The sequence below is a fragment of the Tenrec ecaudatus genome, chromosome 3 (genome assembly GCF_050624435.1).
Source record: "Tenrec ecaudatus isolate mTenEca1 chromosome 3, mTenEca1.hap1, whole genome shotgun sequence".
NCBI classification, from domain to species: domain Eukaryota; kingdom Metazoa; phylum Chordata; class Mammalia; order Afrosoricida; family Tenrecidae; genus Tenrec; species Tenrec ecaudatus.
The window spans coordinates 69,783,072-69,807,725 of record NC_134532.1 but is presented as its reverse complement, the minus strand read 5'-3'; the positions used below and the strand labels follow the sequence as shown (position 1 = coordinate 69,807,725).

At 46.7% G+C, this 24,654-nt stretch overlaps 1 protein-coding gene across 5 annotated transcripts in view; it reads right to left on the bottom strand.

Annotated features, from left to right (window-relative positions):
• Positions 1-24,654, bottom strand: part of ZNF827 (zinc finger protein 827) — a 229,589-nt gene that overhangs the window by 124,741 nt on the left and 80,194 nt on the right. For all 5 annotated transcript variants that reach the window (XR_012783445.1, XM_075543725.1, XM_075543726.1 and 2 more), the window contains exon 5: positions 7,585-7,818. Coding sequence is in view for 4 of the 5 variants with exons in the window: in XM_075543725.1 (XP_075399840.1) it covers positions 7,585-7,818 (234 nt within the window). In the remaining variant the exon portion in view is untranslated. The remainder of the gene's footprint in view (positions 1-7,584; positions 7,819-24,654) is intronic.

Below are 24,654 nucleotides of genomic sequence, written 5' to 3'. Positions count from 1 at the left end.
TTTTGAACTACTGACCTTTGGGACCGCAGCCCAATGAGTAACCACTACGCCACCGGGACTCCTAATCTGACATAAGGATTAAGATATTTCCGTATGGCTGTCCTTTTAAACGAGAAGGGAGCGCCCACGCGGTTGACAACTGCCACTTTGCACTATGTGGATGGGCTAACAGAACAAGTCTGTATCAAAGTCGACTAATGAGCTTACACCCAGAGCCAAGCAGGCATGGGCATGGACAGAGAGAGAGCTGAGGCTTCCCGAGTTCCTTCCCGACTCCGGTCCCAGAGAGGGCCTGATGTGCGCTGCACGCCTGCCCTTGGGGTCCATAAGCCAACCCAAAGGCCCCTCTTCTATTAAACTCCCCTTTCCTGCCTATGCCGACCTCAGTATTTACAACCCAGGAGCGGTTCTGGAGTGCCATTGGGTCGATTCCGACCCATGATGACCACCTAGGACGGAGTCGAAGTGCCCTTTGGAGTTTCTTATCTTTGCGGGAGCAGATTAACAGGTCTTTCTGCCTGCAGAGCAGTGGGCAGGTCCAAACTATCAACTTTTGCTTGGCAGTCAGGGGCTTACCCACTACGCCGCCAGGGCTCCTTATCCACCTGCTCCCGATGTGTCATGGTGGGAGCCCTAAATTATTCCCGTGATACTTGGAACCTCCTGTCACTGTGCATTTCAAGTCCAAGGTTCCCTTGCATTCTTCTCCAAGAAAGAATTACAGTCGGTATTTCTTTCCAAGACTAGGAATGGAGGAATATAAATCTATTCGGTTTTTTTAAGCACAGAAATTTAAAAATCCACCCCCCACACCAATTGTTTCAAATTATGTCTAAGGTGAACTGTTATTTACCAGAGGAATATAAATCCATTCCGTTTTCTTCTGTAAGCACAGAAATTTAAATTCCCTCCTTCTCTTTCTCTCTCTCACACACACACAACTTGTTTCGAATTAAGTCTAATATGAACTGCTATTTACCAGGTAAAATATATGAAGGGTCTTCAAAATGCTGTTGGGAAAAAATCCATTATCTTTTCATCCATTTTTAATTCTAATATTTCACAAACTTTTTGAAGCTGCCTCATATTTACATTTAATTTTATTTCTGAACAGCTCGCTTTCCTGCATGTGTGTGTGTATGAAACCATGTTTAAATGACATCCTTATCTACTCCTTCTAGGTTTCCCAAGCAATATCTGTGGTACCCTTTACATATGCATTCCCATGGAGAATTATGGCTTCCACAGGAAAGATAGGTATATAGTCATTGCTTGGCTTCTAGCGATTTTTCTTCAAGTACAATGGAAAGCAAGCAAAGAACATATTTTTGGTCAATTTCAGCATTACACCACAACGTGTGCCGGCTCATCTATCCCAATAAGCTTGGAAAATTGACTCAAAAACAAAACAATAAACCTCACCGGCATCAGGTTGCCGCCGACTCCCAGTGGCCCTCTCTGGGGTTTGCAAGGCGGTGCTATCGGAGCAAAGAGCCTCCCCCCTCCCCCCAAGAGTAGCTGATGTGTGTGAACCACAACTGGGGCGTCTGCACGGCTCAGAGGATAACCCACTATGCTGCCAGGGCTGCCAGGGGACTCTCAAAACCAGAAAACAACTCACTGCCAGCCAGTGACCCAACAGAACAAGGTAGAACTGCCCCTTTGGGTATCTGGGACGTGAAGCCCTTATGGAAACAGCCTGCTTTCTCCCACAGCGCAGCTCAGTGTACAGCCCACCCCACCAGCACAGCGTCTCTGGGAGGAGACACTGCAAAGCCAGACTGGTGTGTTTCAGGGCCCTGATAATCTCAATGCTCTCGCGTGTCATATACTCAAGACTTCTGGAATTATCTTTGGCAACTCTCTACTTCACAGAAAACCTGATTATTTGGGCCGCATCACTCCGGATCGTGGCAGACATCCAGTGGTTTTCTCAGAGTGGGGTGCTTTCTTGAAGGCAATCAAGTTACTTGACCCAGACCTCAGGCACGCCACTTCCCACTTAACAGCTGGGAATACACCTTGAGCCACAGGAAGGGCGAAACCGCAGATTTTCCCACGCAAACACAGTATGAAAACATGTAGTCTCCTCTCTAACTCATCTACGCTTACCCCCCGCCCCGTGCACCAAGCCTACATGCAAATGCGGAAAACAACACACCCACAGAGATTTCTGCACATAAAGAAGTTTCACATGCTATTTGAGCGGGCCCCAGGGCAAACGTCCAGCCTTCTGAAGTTTGCATAAGTTCATTTAACAATGGAAATGAAGCAGCCAAAAGTATGGAGGAGTTTCCTCTTAATAAGTCAATGAAAGGGCGGACGTCCAGCAAGATGGCAGACTAGGCGCACACGCGAGATGCACACACCTTCTACAACAAAGACATGAGCAACCCAGTGGAACAAAGGATGAAGAAGTAGACCGAATGCCAACTAGGACACGATGCTGAACCAAAGTAGCCAGGGAGGAAAGATTCGAGTGAATTGCAGGCTGGCCTGACAGGGCGTGGCCATTGTCTGCTCCCTTTGCTCAGGACCAGCAAAAATGCCCACATGGGAGGCTGATAACCAGAAAGGTAGGACCCTTCCTGATTCCCATGCCATCCTGGTGAGCAGAGGCATATCCAGCCCCCAACCTCGCCTGTGTAGCAGTCATTTACATCCTCCTGCACTTTCTGAGGTCAGAACCTCATCCTGGTAGTTCCAGCCCTGATTCGCCATGCCGGGATCTGCAGGGGCCAGAACTCTGCCTCATCCAAAGAGCAGAAGGCGCAACACAGACAAGAACCTGCTAGTAATCACCTTCCACATGGAGGAGACTGCAGTGGGCGGGTTGCAGAAGAGTGTCAGGAATGGTGAAATCCTAACAATTTCCTAAAGGAGGGAATCAACCCTCTGCTCTGCAAACTTGCACCTACTTCAAAACAAAAAGTTTTAAAAAGATCCTAAAAAAAACGAGGGGGGTTTATACAACAGGTCACAGCTTCTCACCTCAACAACACAAGAACGGGGAGGGGACAATCTTTTTATTCCAAATCTTGGCTATTCCTTGGGTCAGCGGTGAAAGGAGGAGGGGAAAGAATGTATTACAATGTATGGGGCAGATGTTTCTCAATCAGCACTGCCTGACCAAAAGGGTTTTTCCAAGCATGACAAAAGACCACAAAGAAAAATGAACAAGGCAGGAGGCAATAGGGATTCAAATTAACAAGACTGCCTGCAGCTAGGCTTTGTGGGTAGCAGCAGCTGAGGTGAACCTGGAAGAATCCCAAGTACATAGGAGCATAGGTGCTTTGGGAAGGAACTAGCGCAGAGGGGGCAGGAATGATCGTGGAACAAGAGTCTGAGGACACCAACAAGTTCCTTGTTTGCACATCTTCTGGGGCATGGATGTTAGAATTGGTCAAATGGTAATTTGAGGAAAGAGAACACAGCAAGTGTTTTAACTTCTTCATTCCTACAAGAAGCACAGTCCTATCAGACACAGTAAGATCCACTTTTAACCAAATGGAGTGAGTCCGCCTTACATCTGGCTTAAGAATGAAGAGACATTTGCATGTAAGGCAAGTCCCCATTCTGAGGACTAACTCAGAACAAACATCCCTTGCAACTTACTTTGTCCCAGGAAGACTTGAAAGAAGTCCAGCCAGAATGCTCTTTGGCGGCAAGGGCGTTAAGACTGTACCTCATACTGTGGACAGGTTGTCAGGAGAGACCAGTTCCTGAAGAAGGACACCATGCTTGGTAAAGCAGAGGGGCTGCAACCAAGAGGCTTGACACAGGGACTCAAACAGAAGATAAGTTTGAGCTCAAACAATGGTCTCAACCATAAGCACCGTGAGGATGACGTGGGGGTTGAGAGGTTCCTTACACTGCTGCACGTGGGGTTCCTTTGAGTTGGACCTGACTCAATGGCACCCAACAGCAAGAGGAGGATGTCACTGTCTCAGAAACCCACGGGGGCATGACTACTCTGTCCTACAGGGTCACTCTGAGTGGGCCGGGGCTAGACAGCAGTGAGCTTGGGTTTCGTTTTTTTAGGAAGCTGGCACAACAGGACTTTGTTGCACATGTACATCACTTACTGAGAGGGCTCCACTGCCCTGATGATTTCTAAAAAGCCCCTCCATACCCAGAAAGCAGGGCTGTGATGCCAGTTTCTTTGGATTCCTTGACATTCTCGCACATAAAATGCAGGGGGACGTTTTCAGGAGAGAAAAATCATTGCCATGGTCTTCAAACCAGTTTTCCTTTCCACACCACGATGCGAAGGCATCACGAGCCTCCTGACAAAACATGCCTCTGCCGTCCGTCCATCGGCCACCACTGACCCCAGGCCTCCTGCGCTCAGTAAAAGTCAACACGGAGCATTAAGAAGATCCATTGCTGTCTACAAATGTCATTAAATGTGCGTGGCTGCAGAGCCTTCTTCTATTTGAGGGATTTATTATTATGGAGGAAATTATTTCATGTCTCAGTGCTGTAGAGCTCACCAGCCCAAAGGAATAAGCTATTATGTGCTTTGCTGTTGTTTAAGCTTTGCTGTCACCTCATCTTGCAATCCCTGGGGAGTGAGTGGCGAAGGGTGAACACACGCAGCCGCTGACTAAAGGCTGGAGGTTGGAATTCACCCGAGGGCCCGAGGGAGAAAGGGTTGGTGAGCTACTTCTGAAACATCAGCCAGGGAAACTCCTCTGACGCACAGGCCTATTCAGAGAGATAGGGGTGTTGCCAAGAATCAGAATCCGTTGTCCCTATGTTTGCATATTTTCTCTTTAATGACTCCATACTCCACCCTTCACAATACCAGCTGCAGAGCGAACTCTGCAACAGAAATATTACACACTAGAATGTTGTCATCTGTGGTGTTGCAAGCTATTTGCTATGGGTCTTCTAGCAATAGTCTTTGTATCTCCTACCAAATGATTGGGTGGAAACATAGGCAGATGGCACTCTGACTCACTGAGTATAAAAGGAGTCATCTCAGAAGCAGCAAGTAGCATGTCACTACCATCTGGTCTACTTTGCTAAGGTTCTAAGTTTTTGTGTTTTTCTGTATAAGAAATCCAGGATAGGTAAACCTATAGATAGAAACTGGATGAATGGCTCCTTGGGGCTATGGTAGGGGAGGTTGGGGGGAAATGGGGAGCTAATAACGACAAGCGCAAGAAACAAGGGAATTTTCTAAAACTGATCGTGATGACGATCGTACAACTTGTCTGTGATTCAACTATCGAAAGGTATGATATGTAAATTATATGCCAATAAAACTGTTTAAAAGGAGGAGGAGGAGGAAGAAAGGGAGAAAGAAAGAAAGAAAGAAAGAAAGAAAGAAAGAAAGAAAGAAAGAAAGAAAGAAAGAAAGAAAGAAAGAAAAGAAGTGCAAGAAGTGAGATGTGACCTTTGGACCCCAAGATCTCTACACTGAACTTTTCGGACCCAGAAGACAAGGGCTGTCATACGAGAGAGGGTGGAGAAACAGGCAGCATCCACAAGAGCCAAAGACTGAGTAGTGGATTACAATCACCTACAGTGCAGACATAGCTAACTGCCTCAGGGTGGAAGGCTCACTGTGGAGGGATTTGCTTCCAGGTCCTTAATTGGGGATCTGGGCTCACTGACCCACAACTGTATACATTTAAGGCACTGCTTGTAAAGTGTCCTTTGGGGCATCTATTGGTGATGTTAAAAGAACTCGGTAACACTGCCTGATTAGAGCAGATACCAGGGGGTTGTGTGGCAGAGAGGCTAAGGACCAGAAAGAGGTGCCTGTGGACACGGCTGAAAAGAGATGACCCTGGCCCAAAGAACTGTATCCTGAGCATTTCTGATCCTAAATTGCAACTTCCCTTGAAAAGCCCATAATCGTGAGTGTTGTCCATGAGTTCGCTGTGGGCCTTACGATGAGTTATCAAACCCAGTAGGAAAACGAGAGGGCACCTTGTAAGGGATGATTGATGTCAGAATTGGTGAAGAGGTTGGGGGGGGGGGGTGGAGACCGCCCCTTCAAAGGAATCAGCTTTGAGCTGAAGCTGAATCTGATTCTCCTTCCCCCTATAAGGTCAAAGGAAGTCAGAGGTAGCCTCCATGACATTCTGATACCATCAGAAGATAAAGTCATGGGGATGGGAAAGTCTATGCTCCGAATCAGCCAGGCTGTGTGACACCTTTTAGATTGAACAGGAAAATAAGTTACTGAGACCTTTCAGCATGGGGGCGGGTGGGGTGGGTGTTCAAATATACTAAATCAGGTTGGCATACATCACCTGAAAATTTAACTTACAACAATTTATCTAGACCTCCCATCTATATAAGAGAACTTACCCTCACTGACAAAAGTTTTTTAAAGGGAGGCTACAATTAGAATCTTTAAATTGTATAATATTTTATCTATATCAAATCATGATCCACTGAAATTTTGGTGTGCTTTCAACTAAGATTAAAAAAAAATTCTTAAATCCACCAACTGGCACCTACAGGAATTTCAACTGTTTTGGTCTAATGACACAAAGTAAATTACGATTCACTTCTTACTTTCCAGCCTACTGGTCAATCAGAAACACAGACTTGCTGATGAAAAGACAGACCAAAGGAAAGGTGTTTTCAGAATGCATTTCTTACTCTCATCCTCTAAGCACAGCCAGGGACAAACTGAAAACTGGTGGTTTTTAAATATAGCTTTGAAATATATTCTTCAAGAACATAGATTAAGTATTACAACATATTAAATATAGTTTTCAAAAATGGTCTCTAAGCAGTAGACCATGGATGTGATATGGCTTGACAAGTATTACTGACTTAACTTTTCATCCTAGGTTCTGAAAGGCACACCTTTGGATTCAGTAGATTTTAACTATATTTTAACCTGTTCCTTAGGGAGTTTGGGTAGAAAGGAAACTTGGTAAATAAGAATCCAATATATATGAATTTCATGTTTGAAGTCATTTTTCTTATATTTGATAGCATAGCTGCATAATATTATAGTTAGGTACTTGTTCAAAGAATTACTCATTCATCTTTAGGAACATAGATTAATTATTATAGTATTCCACTATGAAATTTTCTATTCACAAAATGTCTCATTGCTATTTTGTTAGTAATTACTTCAAGTGCCATCTGAATTGCTTATTAAATTAAGAAAAAATAGTTTAATGATCCTTAAGAATATCATTCAAACATATCAGAAACACAAAGGTCCCTCTTAAGAAAGAATATATACTTTGATCAATTAGCAGAAGTGCCCTGGAATGTCATTAGAACTCGTTTAAAATTATGGCCTACACCATCATAGAAAGGAGCTGTATTCTCGAGTAATTTACCACATTATCCAGGATAAAAAGGCTATAGCTAAAAAGACAGGTATACAACACGGAACACACACAAAAACACATAAGCGCAACACAGGGAATTCAGCCAAGGAATCAGATGGTTCCGGAATTCACTGTAACAATGTGATGTGGCTGCCACTGGGTTAATTATAACCCAAGCCGGAAGGAGCCCAGTTGGCTTGCAAGTGAACTGATCAGGATGTGAATATTTTAGAATAAATCGGGATGTGAGTGTTTGCGAATAAAAGGCAAGTACCTGAGAGTTTCATGAGAAGTTCCGATGCCGCTTTGACTGACATATCCCTCTGAAGCACACTGCCCTTCCCCTCCTGGGCCTGAAGCGTCTCCTCGGGGATGCTGGGGGCCGACACGTCAGAGTCTGGACTGAACACATAGCTGGACCGAGACAAGCCGACACTTAATGCTTCCTCTTCGGCAGGCTCCTCTTTCACTTTAAAATTAAGATTCATGGGCTCCTTCTGATTTGCAGCTGTCAACAGAGAAAAGGATTTTTATCTATATAAATATAGATACACACGTGTATGTAGATATATATTTTAAAAACCCACTCCTTTTCTAAGCTGCCCCCCTCCCCACTTAATGAAGTAAACAATGCACAATGAGATTGTGCTAAAAAGCAGGAAGGGACCACAGCTGATCAAGAGCAGGCTGGGAAGTAGGTACAAAAACGCACATCACTCTGAGGAGGAGCCTCAATCATGCCGGCTTCAGAACCCTGCGGGCCGATCATTATTTTAGGCAGCATTGCCTCTGGGACTTTGGGGGGCATTTCTTGTGGGCTTCCCCACAGGTCTTCCTCCCCGTGTGTGCTGCTGGCTGCTCCCTATTAGAGCTCATAGGACAGGTCTCTACCTGACCCTATTAGGGAAGCCTGCCTCCACGTAATTACTCCTCGAAAACTATCGACAATAAACGTGGTTCAAAGGCAAGGAAGCTGGGGTGTGGTGGCTAAGGGAGGGGGACAATTTGCCAGAGAAGGGCTCAGACTAGAGCTACAGGCAGCAAACCCACCAGCATCAGGGAAAGCACGTTATATTGTTTTTCAGGTTTGGATGACAGGATTCACGTTTGCCCAAGTCACGTCCAACTCCCCCAAACAAAAGAACTCAAACTCACTTCCGACTCACAGTGACCCTGTAGGGCAGGGCAGCATGCCCCCTGTGGGGTTCCGAGACTGCACCCCACTGTGGGAGTAGAGAGGCTCACCTTGCTCCCTCAGAGCTACTGGTGGTCTCGAACTGCAGTCCTGGAGGTTAGAAGCTCAACTCCTTAACCATGACGCCACCAGAGTTCCTCTTTCCTTTCCCCAAGGGGCATTATGTTTTAAAGCAAGATATTTATCTTCGCATCATTTTTGGCTTTACAAGTAAGTCTGCTAAGGTGGTTCCTGGTGCCTCCACATGTCCGTGCAGGGTTAGCATCGTGTAATGTTTAACATTTCACATAACTACGGTAGAATTTGGTCATGGAAAAAAAAACTATCAACTAACCTTCAGAGTTTATTCTGATTTCCCACGTGTGTCCTCTTCCCACATTTTATCCCAAATGGTCGTTGGGGAGTGTGCGTTCAGCAAAGGTGCTAACCGGGCCATTATGGGATGGCACAGTCGCACTGTATCATGCCCTACCCACTACCGTGAACCAATCAGGTAAGGAGAGCCGGACCTCAGCCTCCCCAGCCCCAGCTTTGCAGCTACGCTGCTCCGCCTCGAAAGGGCGATGGAGCAGGAATGGTTTAAATAGGAACTTCACGTGGGATATAGTGGGTGTGCTTGTCTTTGGAGAAAGAGGACCTTATTCCAATATGGATTTTTAATAATGATTATTAGAATGAACTTTAACAACAACCAAAAAAAAAACTAAATGAAAATAAATTCATGGCAAATCTCTCATCTCCATCTACCACCTACCTCCATGTCAGCACACAACTGCAGCATGTTTTCTCCAAAGGGCTCACAAATCACAGAAACCAGAAATATTTAAAAACTGGGCCCCAGAGGACTAAAGTCACGTGGGGAAATTTTACTACCAGAAAGGCTATGGTTCATGAGCTGCCTGACTCCCTGACCTATTAGTGCTGACCAAACAGGTCTCTCTGGTTCAGGGGTTGGCAAACTCTTGAGAACAGAAGAGCCAATCCTGTCCCTCACGCAATTTAAAAATTAATCAAGCGCTATAAATATATTTTTACAAACAAATGAAATTGCTAATATCTGAAAATGAAACTCTGATAGTTTTGTTTTCATTTTAAAATTTACTTCTGGCTGCATATAGCTCTCGAGCCCAAGTTTCCTGACCGCTGGTCTAGCCAATGCTATTCTAGAAGAACACTTTCTATACCCCTGTCTTTAACTCCCTTCACCAACACACCGCCTTTCCGCCTCTACTCCCTGTGTTCTATCACAAGGTGATGGTAACTTGACCTTCAATTGCCTTTGCTCAAACATCACCTTCTCAACCCTAACCATCCCGGTCAAAATTATAACCCCCATGTCCACAGTACTCAAAACTGCCCTCACCTTCTCTGGTTTTCCCATTTCCCCCAAATAATGATCAACTACTGTTGCTGTTAGGCGCTGTTGAGTCAGTTCTGAATCACAGTGACCCCATGCACGATAGTTCATGATGCACAAGCTGCCGTTTGAGCCCACTGCTGCAGCCAGTGTGTCAACCCACCTCGATGAGGCATAAGCTTCCAGCATCACAGCAACACACAAGCCATCACAGCAACACACAAGCCATCACAGTGTGACAAACTGACACATGAGAGGTGGAACATCCAATAAACGACTGCACTTACTTATTATTTATAAGCTAAAAATTTAGGGTCTGTTTCTCCAGGTGAAAGGTAGGCTTCATGCAGACAATGACCTTTGTTGAACATTGCTGTGTCCTGAGTACCTAAAACAGCACCTGGGACAGCTAGGTTCTTGGTCTACCTTTGATGAACATAAAGTAGTATCATGGCACACAAATTAGTGACATCTGATGCTGCTCCGATATTATCTGAGTCAATAAGAACCGTCAAGTGACTTCTCATTCAAGGTGACCCCGTTTCAGTGACAGAGTTTTTGCCAAGTAGATTAGTAGGCCTTTCTTGGAAGGGTCTCTTGATGGCCCTAAACCACAATCCCATCAGTTCCCAGCTGAGCTGTTAGCTGTTGGCACCACCTTAAGAAGTGTTTTTGTTGTATTGTTGGGTGTCAATTGTGCCACCCAGGATTTCAACTTCAACTAAGAACTGCGAGGCCACTGGGCTGCTAACCCCAAGGTCAGGGCTTTCCATTCCCATAAACAGTGAGCAGTCTCGGAAATGCACAGGGGCCGTTCTATGCTGTCCTATAGGGTGGCTATGAGTCCGCATTCTTTTGATGGCAGTAAGTTTGCTTTGGGGAGTCCCATCAAAGGCCATCAGAAAGGCTTTCCCTGGATTTAATCATTAGATAATTAAAATATATAAGCTCTTTGAGGTAAAGTTAAAGACGTTGTTACCTAGGTCACAGCGCTTACTTATTGTTGTTGTCAGGGACTGATTTTGACTCATAGTGACCCCATGTGACAAACAAGAACTGTTCTATAGGGTTTTCTTGGTGGCAACCTTTAGACCAGGTCTTGCTCTCACAGAGAGGCTGGCTGGCATTGAACCATGAACCTTTCAGCGTCCGGTCCAATCCTTACTTCTTTGCACACCTAGGCTCCTTAGCCCTTACTCCGTTGCCCTTAAAAAACATTTCAGTTCTCGCATTACTAAAGGAGACTCCAACTGCAAATTAAACTCACTGCCCGCGACTCATAGCGACCCTATAGAACAGAACTGCCGCTGCGGATTTCCAAGGCTGTAACTCGTTCTGGGCAGAGAGAGCCTCATCTTTCTCCCTTAGGAGTGACTGGTGTTTTCGAACTGCTGACCTTGCCTTGCAGTTAGCAGCCCAGTGTGTAACCACTATGCTACCAGGTCTCCTACTAAAAGAGAAGCATTCAAACATCTCAACAACCGTGCCTGAAATCTAGCCCTTTGCGAACCATGCCCTGCGCATCTGAATCACGGGGACAGTGATGTCCCCCGCTCAGTTCTCAACCGGGTCTCTGACCTCCACCAGGAAGGTGGCTCCTCAATAACTTTATTTATCCTTATTCCCTTGGCACCTTCCAACCTCTTCCTGGGACTTCTCCCGGCCACCCCCTAAGGACTGCTTCCCCCTCTGCTTTTCTTCCAGAATCCTTCATAACTCTTTCACAAGAGCATCCCTGGTCATGGCAGGTAATTAAATTGTGGGTGTTTATGAAGTCTGAGATATCTATTGCTTTGGGAAAGGATAATCCAAAGTAAATGGTTATATATTCTATAAATCCGTCAGTGCTGCATCTTGTTTTCAAAATTTTATATTCTAAGGAGAGACGAAGAAAGATTAAAAAACCATCGAGGCCAGGGAAACAAGCCCGGATTTCTAGAAAGGACAGCCATTCAGCAGATGCTGCCTGAACATATAAGTTGGTTTTAGAAACAATTCTCAGGAAAAGCAGGGGGGTGGGGCAGGGGGAGTTCCATAAGACTTATGGAGAAAAAAACAAAAACTATCACTGTTAGACACAACCTGAAGTTGACAGGATTTCATTTCAATATGACACTAAAAAATAAAATAAAGGCAAGCTGTCTGTTGCTGGAGTTTAAAATTGGAAGGTACCACATACCTGGTTTTAACCCTGATATCTCAAAAACGACATAGTACTAACAATAGTGCTGGGGAAACGTAAGTGTTGTTAATGACATCCCAGAGATGCATGGAGGGGACATACATGTGCCTTAACTTTAATGTCCCCAACCGTGATTCTCAAGACAGAGAAACAAAGGCTGGCCCTGCTTGCTCTCAATTTCTCTCTCAGAAATTATTTACATTGAAAAGAGCAAAGGAAAACATTATTTTAAAATTAAGATGACCGGATGATTGCCACGATTTTTCAATTACCCTCCTAAAACTCACCCCCAGAGGCAGGCAGCGTCGAAGCTGTTTTCTTTCGCCTGTGGGCAAAGTGCTGAGAGACCAGCGGTACATTCACGACTCACTGCGTGGTCGCCTTTACTTCCTTCATACTCAGAACAAACAGAAATCAACCCTGCAGACCCACCAGCCAGTTTGGACTCCTAGCAAGCCTATGACAGTCTCGGGGACCCACAGGGCTGAGCTGCTCGGCCCTATGGGGCCACCAAGAGTTGGAATGGATTCGATGCAGTGAGAGAGAGAGAGAGAGTCAAACCTGTAAGACGGAGGCTGGAGATCTCAATGGCCGTGGAAAGCTGCTCTTTCTCTTAAGGAACAGCTGGTGGGTTCAAGGTGCTGACCTTGAGGTAAGCTGCCCAACCTGGAAGCCACAATGCCGCCAGGGGTCCTCATGCGCTCACGAGGAACACAAAAGGTCTGGAGGCCTTTGGGGCCCAGCTGCTGCGGGCTTTCACAGTGCCTGTCTTAACACCTTTTGAAAGGTGTACCTTTAGGTTGGTGGACATTACAATTTCACACCAGTAAGGAAGTCCCACTTGTCACGAAGTCCAGGTTTTTTCATTTCAGGTTCCAAACTTTTTGTAGGAGCGGACACACTCTGATTATAAATTCATTATACTAATAAGTTCACCGTCCCAATAAAATGGTGCTGCCATTTAAAGGCAGTAAATCTGTCTTTACTTTTTAATCTTAAATCATTTTATTAGGGGCTTGTACTACTCTTATTATAATCCATACATACATCAATTGTGTCACGCGCATTTGTACATTCATTGCCCTCATCATTTTCAAAATATTTGCTCTCCACTTAAGCCCCTGGTATCAGCTCCTCATTCCCACTCCACCCCCGCCCCTTCCCGCTCTCCCCCCCCCCATGAACCCCAGATCATTTATAAATTATTATTTTTACACTAAATCTGCTTTTGAGAATTCAAGATAAAAGCTAATGGGGGTGGGGGGATGAGGAAGTACTGAGATTAAAAGATTCCCATTTTCCATTTTTTAGTTGGCAGTCAAACTCAACCCAAACCCAAACTCTCTGGAAACCTTATAGGAATGAACAGAACTGTCCTCGTGTATTTCCAAAGCAATAAACCAGTGGTTCTCAACCTGTGGGTCATGACCCTTCACAGGGGTCACACAGATTTCCAATGGTCTTAGGCACTGAGACACCACTCCTCTATTCATCTCCAGGCGGGTCCGCCCACATGCAGATACGCCCACATACAAGTACCCTGCATGAAGACTATTACCCATGTTACACCATGCTTCAAGACAAAATATCATTGATTTGGCATTAGAAATAAATATTTCACAATATATAATTACATATTGTTTCTGGGATGAATCACCATGCTTTAATTATGTTCAATTTGTAACAATGAAAATATATCTTGCGTATCCGATAGTTACATGACAATTCATAACACAAGCAAAATGACAGTGATGAAATAGCAACGAAAATAATTTTATGGTTGGGGGTCACCACGACATGAGGAACTGTATGAAAGGGTCACGGTATTAGGAAGTTGAGCACCACTGCTAAACCTTTCCTGGAGCAGAGAGCTTCATCTCTCTTCTCCAGAGAAACTGGTGGGTTTGAACCACTAACCATGTGCATTGCAGCCCACCACACAACCCACTAGGTGACACTCATGAGTTATAAAAGAAACCAGTCTTTATAGCAAAAACCCAAACTAAACTCACTGCCATCAAGCCAACGCTGGCTCACAGCTAACCTATAGGACAGGATAGAACTACCTCTGAGTTTCCAAGACTGTCACTCTTTACAGGAGTAGAAAATCCTGTCTTTCTCCCAAGAAGCAGCTGGTGGTTTCGAACCGCTGACTTTAGAATGCAGTTAGCAGCTCAACAAGTAACCACTATGCCACTAGGGCTCCTCTTGACAGCAACTTGCCATCAAACCTCAATTCTTTATGCGTCTGCGCATCCCCAGGAAAATTCTGCAACATTTCCTTAAAGACACACAAGTAGCATTTGGACAGCGGCTCACGAGATTGGTTGTTTCCTCAAGCATGGGAGATTGGTCTTAGTACGGCCTTCGTTTTCTAGATAGGGACCCTGCAGCCTTGCAAGTCCACACACAGACTGACCTCCAATCCCAGCGCTCAAACGCAAAGCTCCAGCACTTTCCCTTCTCCCCAAGATACAGCAGACGCCAGCAGGACCAGGGACTTTGGGAGACAAGGGGTCCTCCTAGCACAACGGTTAAAACACTGGGCTGGTAACAGAAAGGTCAGGGGCATAAGTCGGCCGGCCTCCTGCAGAATAAGACAGCAGGGCGGCGTGGGACTGGAAGTGAAGGCAGCGCTTTACATCAGGAAGGATCTTTAGAAAATATTACCAACAGGGCGCAAGCGAAGTGGCCTACTGCAGCCGGCCTGCGTCTGCTCTGGTCAGTGTGCTCCCTCTGGTGAAGGAATGGCACCTTTCTTGAGAGGAACAAGACAGAGCTCCCTTTCCATTCAGAGGCGGGCAAGGCTGTGAATGCTGAACTGCCCCGAGAAAGCCAGCCCATTCAGGATCTTTCCTCACCACCTCCTACACCAGGGCCAAGATTCCTGGGCCGGGAAGGGACTCTAGGTTGGAATACTTTTCTAACTGTGCTTCAAGAACCCTAAGACGTGCTGCAAGGGTTCCCACCAACGCTTATTTTGAACTTGACTTCTTGAAATGAATGTGCAGTGAGCCCCGTCCACTGGGGGGGACACGGAATGTGCGACTCATTGGAGACCAGGAGGGCGTCAAGCCGTGTTGAGTTTTGCATATCCCTTGAGATCATTTCTGCTGCCATCAGAGGAGGTAGGCATTCTCGTCGTTGTTGTTAGATGCCATCGAGCTGGTTCTGACCCATAGCGGCCCTATACACAACAAAACGCAACACTGCCCAGTCCTGCCCCATCCTCACCACTGCACGGCCCCGCTGGCAGCCACTGTTTCAGTCCGTCTCATTGCGGGCCTCCCTATTTTTCACTGCCCCTCCACTTTACCAAGCAGGATGCCCTTCTTCTCCAGGGCCCGGTCTGTCCTGACAACATGTCCCTCCGTGCTTCTAAGGAGCACTCGGCCATATTTCACTCAAGACAGACTTGTTTATCCTTTTGGCCATCCACGGTACTGCCAATATCCTTCCCCAGTGCCACAATTCGAAATCATCGATCCTTCTTCGGTCTTCCCTATTCAGTGGCTGTCCGTTTGTCATACTGTGGTGGCCTGTGTGTTGCTGGAAGCGATGTCACTGGTATTTCATGATTTCCATTCATCATCATCATCTCACAACTCATGAATGGTAGAACCAGACCAGGTACTCACTTGGCCTATTACCAACCCCGAGCTGTTAAGACCTACCCAATTCCCTGGCAAGCGGTTGGTTATGTGCAAGTGTGTATGACTGTAGAGCTGAGAATATTCCCCCTATAATTTAATGCACTTGGGGTGAAAATAAATGAATAAATGAATTGCCTGCTCCACTCCACATTACAAGGAAAGGGGTGCTTGCATGACATCATCATTCATAACAAGGGGGCAGTACTTTTCAATCTTGAGCATGTTACATACAAATAGAATGCTTACAAGAGCACATAACACATAAGTATTTTTAAATCTCGCTCTCCAATTTGTCTCGACTAGCTTCCTAATAATCAGCATTCAGTTCCATTTTAGCCATCTCATTGTTTCCTCCTGAATCTCTACCTGGGTGGGTCCCTGGCCACATGGGAGGGTCTCTGTCCCAAGACCCACAATGACCGCAATGGCTCGGAGTGCAAAGAGGGCCGCCATGGGGAAAACACAACAGCCTCTGGTCAAGATCAGGGGGTTGCCACAGTGAGCTGGGCCTCCAGAACTCTGAAACCAACAAACAAGGTTGCCCCTGCAAACTACCCCAGTGAAACCAACACATCACAGATGAAAGCAGTTACCCGCTGCAATCGCTCAGGTGACAGGCTATCTCCCTGGTCAAACGCAAGAAGGACAAGTCCTGGGAAACCAATCAGGCCTGGAGTGAGTGTGTTTTCCATTCATTCTATTAACACGTCCAATGACTTCGATATATTGCAAGGAAAGCCTGGGGGTGGGGGGTGTGAGTGGAGGTTCAGGGATAGGATTGGTTCTCACCTGCCATGCAGGATACCCAGGTACACTCCCAGACCACTCACCTCCTATGCGGCCCTCACACATCTCTGTTTGTGGGGGCCTGGTTGTTGCTACGATGCTGATCCGTGTAGCTTCTGGACTAGCATGGACTAGGAAGAAACACCTGGAAATCTGGTTGTGAAAATCACCCTATGAAAACAGCAGTTGGATCTGGAGCCGGCACAGAGCCGGCAGGCTTTGCTCCGTGGCACACCACTGTGGCGAAGGGCCGGGGCTGCTCATAACCCCAAGACTTCTGTTCTCACTGCCATCCAGTCGATTCAGACTCACGGTGACACTATAAAACACCAAACACGCTGCCACCGAGTCAATACTCACTCACAGCGACTCCGAGGGTTTCCAAGACTGAAACTGTTTCCTGGAGTAGAAAGGTCAGTCTTTCTACCTCGGAGCTGCTGGTGGTTTCAAACTGCTGACCATGCTGATTGCAGCCCAACACGTAACCATGACATCACCAGGGCACCTCATTGTGACCCCATAGGGCAGAGCAAAACTGCCTGTGTGGGTTTCCAAGAGACTGTACCTCTTTATGAGAATTGGAAGCCTCGTCGTTCTCCCTGCTGGGTCACTTGGTGGTTTCGAATGGCTGACCCGGCAGTCAGTAGCCAAACAAGGTCTCCATTATGCCACCAAGCCTCCTTCAGAACAGATTAGGTCACGTATTTCCAACACTATTCGGAAAAGCACTCTAGATCAGGGATCTTCAAACTTTTTAAACAGGGGACTGTTTTAAACAGGGGACTGTCCCTCAGACCCATTGGAGGGCCGGACTATAGTTAAAAAACAAAACTATGAACAAATTCCTATGCACACTGCACATATCTTATTTTGAAGTAAAAAAAAACAAAACAGGGCAGAAACACCTGGCGGGCCGGATAAAGGTCCGCAGGCCATGGTTTGAGGATGCCTGCGAGATGATTAAAGCTGTTGCTTCAGATGAATAGTCGGGCATTTGGGTTTATATATCCGTTTGGTATGACCTTTGTCACAGTGGATTATCCAGAGACCCTGACGAACCCTAGGTTACGGCAGATTGTAAAATGGCTACAATTCCCCTCCCTGAATATCCACTCTTCTGCACCGTGACTCGGCAGCTTCTCCCAATAAAAGGTGAAACCTGTTTTTTCCATTTTTTCAATGTGGGCTCGCCCTCTGTGGCTGGCTTTGATCAACAGAATGTGGTGGAAATGAAATGATGTTGGGCCAGTTCTAAGTTTCGTCTCTGGAAGTTTTGTGCATTTCTCTTTTGGCACTCTGCCCAGCAGTCATGTGAATAAGCCCGGGGCAGCCTGCTCAAGGATGAGAGACCATGCGGAGCCGAGGTGAGCAGCTCCTAGCTGAACCGACAGTGGGGTGCAGATGGATGAGTCAGGTCTCAGCTGAAAAAAACACCTGTATTCAGTCATGCCCAATTTGACCGACTCTAAAATCGCAAGCCGAGTCAGTGGCTACTGTTATGAAGTTGTGGAAAGGTTTGTCATCCACCACCTATGGGACAGACTCCAGTTCCTAGAATTGGCCCTATCAACCGTGGTCCTGGAATATGGGACGTAGGACAACGCCATTCCACAGACCCTGTGTGGTTCCAATTGAGCACCCCCAGACGATCTCCAGAGACCCGAACACTCTTTCATCGCCCCTCTGACAGCATTATGAAGCCGATCCAGAAACAAACAAAACACACACACACACTGCCATCAAGTCGATTCCAATTCATAGTGAGTCTATAAGATAGACCAGAACTTCCCCTCTGGGTTTCCAAAACTGTAACTCTTTAAGGGAGTAGAAAGCGACATCTTTCTCCCAAGGAGCAGCTGGTGATTTTGAACTGCAGACCTTGTAGTTAGCAGCCCAGCAAGTATTTCTTTTACATGAAATGCTATCGCAACTCTTAAAATTATCACTTCCAGAATATGACTAGCAGAATAGCTTTAAAAAAAATAATAATCCGTTAAGGAATGCAACAGGGAGGGCACAAAGATGGGATCAAAGAAATATTCTCTCCCCCCTCTAGCAAGTTGTTCATCCAGTTGACGAGGCAAGACTACAGTAAGACTCTGACGGGTAAAGAGTGTAACAGAATGACAAACTAGGGAAAGCTTCACTGAAGAAACAGAAAGCTCCTCGAACCATGGCTCAATCCAAAAACCAAATTCACTGAGTCAACAATTCTCACTCACCACAACGGTCTAGACCAGGGCAGACCGGCCCCTCTGGGCTTCTGAGATTATAACTCTTCATGGCAGTAGAAAGCCTCCTCTTTCTCCCACAGAGCTGCTGGTGGGTTCGAATTGCTGGCCTGGGGGACTAGCATTTGTATAAGCCCCACAGTCGGAAGAGAGCATTCTAGGAACCAGGAACAACTTTGCTAGAAACTCCTCACAAAGGCACAGAGTCTCTGGGCAGGAGTGGCCGATACATTAACCTAGTTATTTTTGCTTTGATAACTTTTTAAAGAACAAGTTCGGTTTGGTTCCTTTTTTCCATTTTACCTAACAGAAGGAAAATAGGAAGGACTCCCTGGCTCAAATTACCAGCTCCTCTGGAAACTCTGAGAACAGGCGTGAGGGCACAGCAAAAGAACATGGGTGAGGAAATGGAAAATGAGACCATCTTTTTCTTGAGAGGAACGGAATATGGTGATTCTGTAGCAAGGAGCCAGGCTGGGACAGAACCTGGATGTATTCGAAGAGTCCGTCAGTCTGCGTTGGAAGCACTGATGTGGAGAAGGCCACAGAGAGGGCGACAGGAGGGACACGCCGTGTTGACATGAAGGGTTGGCCAGGATAGACTCCAGATGAAAGGATGGGTCTCAGATACATTCTGAAGACACACAAAAACTTAACCAGACTAGTGACCAAAAGAGCAGCATTGGAAATAAGGCCATGGTCTGAGGCCAAGGAAAATAAACATTGAAGCAGACGGAGGTCAAAAGACGGTTTGCTCAACTGAGAGGGGAAAAGAAATAGGCAATAGCTAATTAAGTGGTTATGAGGCAAGGCTTTGCATGCATTAGGCGGAGCTGAGCCTTCGCTCCGTCCCTCGGAGCTGAAACCTTTGAAGCCTGGGCTTCTAGCCTGCAAAATAGGCTTAATGTTATTGACCCCACAGGTTAAATGAGGGTTAACTGCGGATCGCATCCACCTGACGCTGCTGGCTCTCTGCCTGGCTCACTGAGGAACAATAACGGACTGAGCAACGCTCATGGTGACTCGTAGGCAGGACAAACTGACTTCCGGGGGGACACTTCATGAGGTTGCCCTGGGTTCGGTTTCATAGAAACACAGGACTTCTTAGCTTTTCCCAAGGGTCTGCAGAGAGCAGAGGATTCAGCCTGACGGCAATTCCAGGACAAAGCAGGCTTTCCCTAGTATAGTGACGAAAGATCTGCATTCCGGCTGAGGTATCACAGACGGCGGTGGGGGGGGGGGGAGGTCTTGGGGCAGCAGAGGTGGGGGGGCATGCACACTGCCGCCAAGTGACACGGTCAGAAGGGTGACACCAAAATGATTGTCTATAAAATGTCTGGGATGTTCCAGCAGTCCGTTTTTTTTTTTTAAGTAATAAAACACAGCAAAGATAACGCAGAGATTCCGACTCACAGGGAGCTGAAAGGGTGGAATTGCCCCGTGGGTTTCCGGGACCATAACTCTTTAATGGGAGCAGAAAGGGCCATTCTCCCTCTGAGTGGCTGATGGTTTCGAACTGCTGACCATGAGTTAGCAGCCCAATGCTAACTGAATGCCACCGGAGTACCTGGTGTTCTTATAGTCACTGATTTCATCTAAATTCTAGTAATTTACCAATAATATTGTGGCAATAGGTTTTCGTAAACCTATATCAATAACCGAGAATGAAAGAATTAAAGGGGAAAAAGTGTAAAATCCAAATAGGCTTCCACTTATACTAATAATTACTAATAATGCTGTAACTAATAACGTAGTTCGAGGTAGAAAGGTTTTGCAGAACAATTTTGTTCTAAGTAACCATAGACTGTAACAAGTATTACATTTAAAGACATTAAGCATTACATTTAAAAAGAGTCCAGGATTCTTGATCAGAAAGAGGTGGTAGGACCCCTAAGGCTAAGTCCCTTAGTAAGATTCAGGTCTGGAACTGAACACAGCCTTCCTCCACAACTCCCTCAGACACCCTCTCCCCCATTCCCTCACCCCCTCCTACCCCCACTCCCACCCTATTAGACTACTCCACCCTTTAAGATCAAAGGGGCAGCATCTGCCCAAGGACACAGTTGAGAAAGTTGAAAAGGGTCAACAGGCTCAGGAAAAACAGGGAGGTGGGATGCGGATAATACAACTTCCAAAGGTGTCTGGCATATTGCCTTCAGGCTCCCATGCTGGGACTCCATCTACATTTGCGACAATAGATGAGGTAAGAAGGATGGAGAAGAGAGGCAGGTTTTTGTTCCGCTGCATCTTCCCTCTGTGATTTGACGGGGCAGGCAGCTGGGGAGGGCCTGTCTGGGTTAGAATCTCAGCTCTCCCCTCTACTAACTGTGAATGCCGCATCCTAACGGTGTGGCCACATCGCCTATCTTCTCTGTTCCGCCCTTTCTTCACCCATTACATGTGAATACGAATGGGGGTTGAGTTCAAGGGCACATGGTAGGCGTGATAGGTATACAAGGTCCCTGGGAGTCCGCAAATGGTTCGTCTTCAACCACAAACCTAAAGGTTAGCAGTTCAAACCCCCCACCCCACCCCCGCGATGTTTCAAAAGGGAAGTCCAGCAAACTGCGTCCCCGAAAGCTGCAGCCCAAGACACAATGCTGTGGGGCAGTTCTCTTCTGCAGACACGGAGTTGCCCTGCGTCAGATCAGTTAGGTTTGATTTGGGGTTAAGCACTGCTTAAGTGGTTGATAAACAAAAGTAATAAGCAATGGGTAACTATCCCAGAGTCTCCATCCATGCAAACCACTTTCTTGTCGTCCCATCCGTCGCCTGCAGTGACTCACTCTATGGAGCGTGCAGTCACCAAAACAACAAAAATGACACACACACACAAAAAGGGGAAACGAGTCACATGCTGCTCCCTTCCCTTAGGACTTGCCAAGTTCAGCATGAACCTGGGTTTCAAAAAGCCTGCCTGTGAGGATAAGGTACCCAAAGGCAGCTTTTAACAAGCCCACGGCACACTGCCCTTGACTCACGGCAACCCTATAGGGCAGAAAAGAATGGCTCCCCAACGTTTCCAAGGCTGCAAATCTTTATGGGGACAGCAGCCGAAGCTTTCCCCCGAGGAGTGGTTAGTGGGTTTGAACCACTGACCCTGCAGTTAGCAACCTGACATCTACCCCAGGACTCCATTCAAAAAGCAAAACCAAACACTAACCTCACTACCGTGGGGTCAAGTCCAGAACTGCCCCTGCGGGCTGAGATTGTTAACAGTTTACCCAAGGAGAAAGCCTCATCTTTCTCCCAAAGAGCGGCTTGTGGTCTCAAACTGCTGAGCTTGCTGTTAGCAGTTTAAAAGCTAATAATAACAACAACACCCAAACCCACTGCCATTGAGGGATTCTGACTCATAGAAAATGTCCCTGTGGGTTTCTAGGGTTATAGCTCTTTATAAGAGTAAAAAGCCTCATCTTTTCCCCACAGAGTGGCTAGTGGTTTTGAACTACTAACCCTTTGGTCAGCACCCCAATGGATAATTATGTCACCAGAGCTCCCTGAAAAACAATGGCCAGAGAAGGAACGCAAAGGAAGGCTGTCAGAAATACGCCCTGTAGAGCTGGAATTGCACAAGGAGACTTGGAAGAAGGCTCACTTGTTAAGATGTTTTACAGAAAGCCAACCAGAGCCACCAGGCACTGAGGGCGACTTGGTTCAATAGCATCTTCCCTCTCTCCTCCAGTAGCAAAACGAATGTAAAATGAGATGGGGAGCAGCCATTGGTAGCAACACTGTATTCCAGGTGCGGAAAATCAAGTCAACCAGTTAGACACTACAGATCACAGGCCTATGGGAACCAAAGAGATTCCTATGCGACCCCGCCCCCACAGGAACCCACTCCCCTTCATTTACATGTCAACCGTGACCATTTTCTGATGAAGCTACGAATAAATCAGAACCCATTCAGCTCCTTCCCATTCAGTTCCGAAAATGTCTCTGTGAGGCTCAAAGGGAGCGGCTGTTTTAAAAGGTCCATCTCTCCCAGCTGAAAGTAGTTCCGTGTCAGGTCTATGAAATGAATATACTGTGAAAGAGAGTATAAAAAATTCCCCCAGGTCCCAGATTGGGGGTGAGGGGATGGGAGCGGGTACTGAAATGACTTCCTTCTCTCTCTTATTTTGGAAAGGAGATAAAAAGATATTCCCAGCCAACAGCTGAGGTGCCAAGTTTCTGCCGACTGCTTGGTTATACTTTGGAGAGCTGGAATAAATTTTTCTATTTTGAAAAGTAACGTTTTCAGGAAGAGAAATATAATGGAAGGCCACTGCAGGCAACTTTTCATCAGGCGTCTGGTGACACGGCCGGCTCCAGCGGTGCTTACCTTGGGTCTTGAGCCTTTCTATTTCTGACTGCAGAACACGAAGATGCTTCTTTTAAAGACTCCTGTCACAAGGATGACTCGAGGAGAACCACGGGACTCCATGAAGGTGACTCATGCCGCCCTTTCCGTCACGTTAACTCTGACCTATGGGGAAGTATGCCTCACACCCAGCTCACACCACCAGGCCCCTTTTCCTGGTGTGAAACAGGGAGGCAAGCAGAGACAGCTATACTGAGAAACGGGGTGCCGGGCCCCAAGTTCATATTCCACGTGGTCCTCCGGCCTGGCTGCATGATAGACTCATTTAAGGATTTTAAGAAAAATACCAGTGTCTTAGCACTGATTAATTATATGCTAATTTTGAGAAGTGGCATGACCCCCTGCTACCATTAAGCCTATTCTGACTCATGGCATTGGAGCGGAACTGCCCCATAGGGTTTCCAGGGTGGCACTCTATACAGAAGGCAGCTGCACCTTTTTCCGACAGATCAGTGAATGGGTTTGAAGCATCAACCTTCTGGTTAGCGGCAGCAGAGAGCTCCATCACTGCATGGGGAGTGGGTTGGGGTGGTTGTTAGCAGGTGCTGTTGAGTGGGTTCCGACTCACAGCCACTTCCTGTTCAACAGAAGGAAACTGCCCGATCCTGCACCTGCCTCCCCATCGTGCTTCCGTGAGTCCACGAGTGCAGCCAGTGTCGATCCATCTTGTGGAAGGCCTTCCTCTTTCTCCCTGCCACTTCACTTTACCAAGCAGGACGTCCTTCTCCGGGAACTGGTCTCTCAAGACATGTCCAGGTCTTGCCATCCTTGCTTCTAAAAGCATAAACCGTTCCCTTAATAAGGCCGATGTAGAGCTGAGGTTAAGAACTATTGCTGGATACGGACGGAAGACGCAGAACTAGCCAAAACTTAAGTATACCACAGAGACGCTGGGTGGGACAAAGGGTTAATATGCTCGGCTGTTAACCATAAGGTTGGAAGTTCAAATTCACCCAGAGGATCCTCGAGGGAAAGGCCTAGTGATTTTCTTCCAAAAATCCCTATTAGACTCACATGGGGTCGTCATGAGTCAGAATTGACTCAAAGGCAACAGGCTTGGTAGGCATACCAAGGAGGGGGTACATCCCTCCCCTGGACACCCCAAATCACATCCCTGGACTATTTGGTCTGGCATGTGAAGCTCTCTACATAATCTTCCAATTCTCAAAAGCAAGTGTGTAACACTATAGCTCCCAACACGGCTCCGGTCATTTCTTTCCGTGGCACCTCCCTCCCCGTCCCTTCCTATTTTTCCTCATCCCCCCCCCCCCCCCCCCCGGCTACTTTCTCCCACTTCTGAGGGCCAAGATCTGGGGAGACAGGAGTCTCCAAAGGATCCACTGAAGTGTCACTGAGCGGAGGGACTTCAGAGTGAGGCTGAACCTCTAATTCACAGCTCCTGGAGGATGATGGGGCTTTGGTTGTTGTTGCTGCTTTTGAGATCAAAGGCCTGCCTCCCAGGCCCAAACCCTTAGGGAGGTCTACCGAATCCCTTTATTCTAATCCTAGAAAGGAGCCCCGGTGGAGAGGTGGGTTCGTGTTGGGCTTTGATCTGCAGGGTCAGCACTTCGAAACCA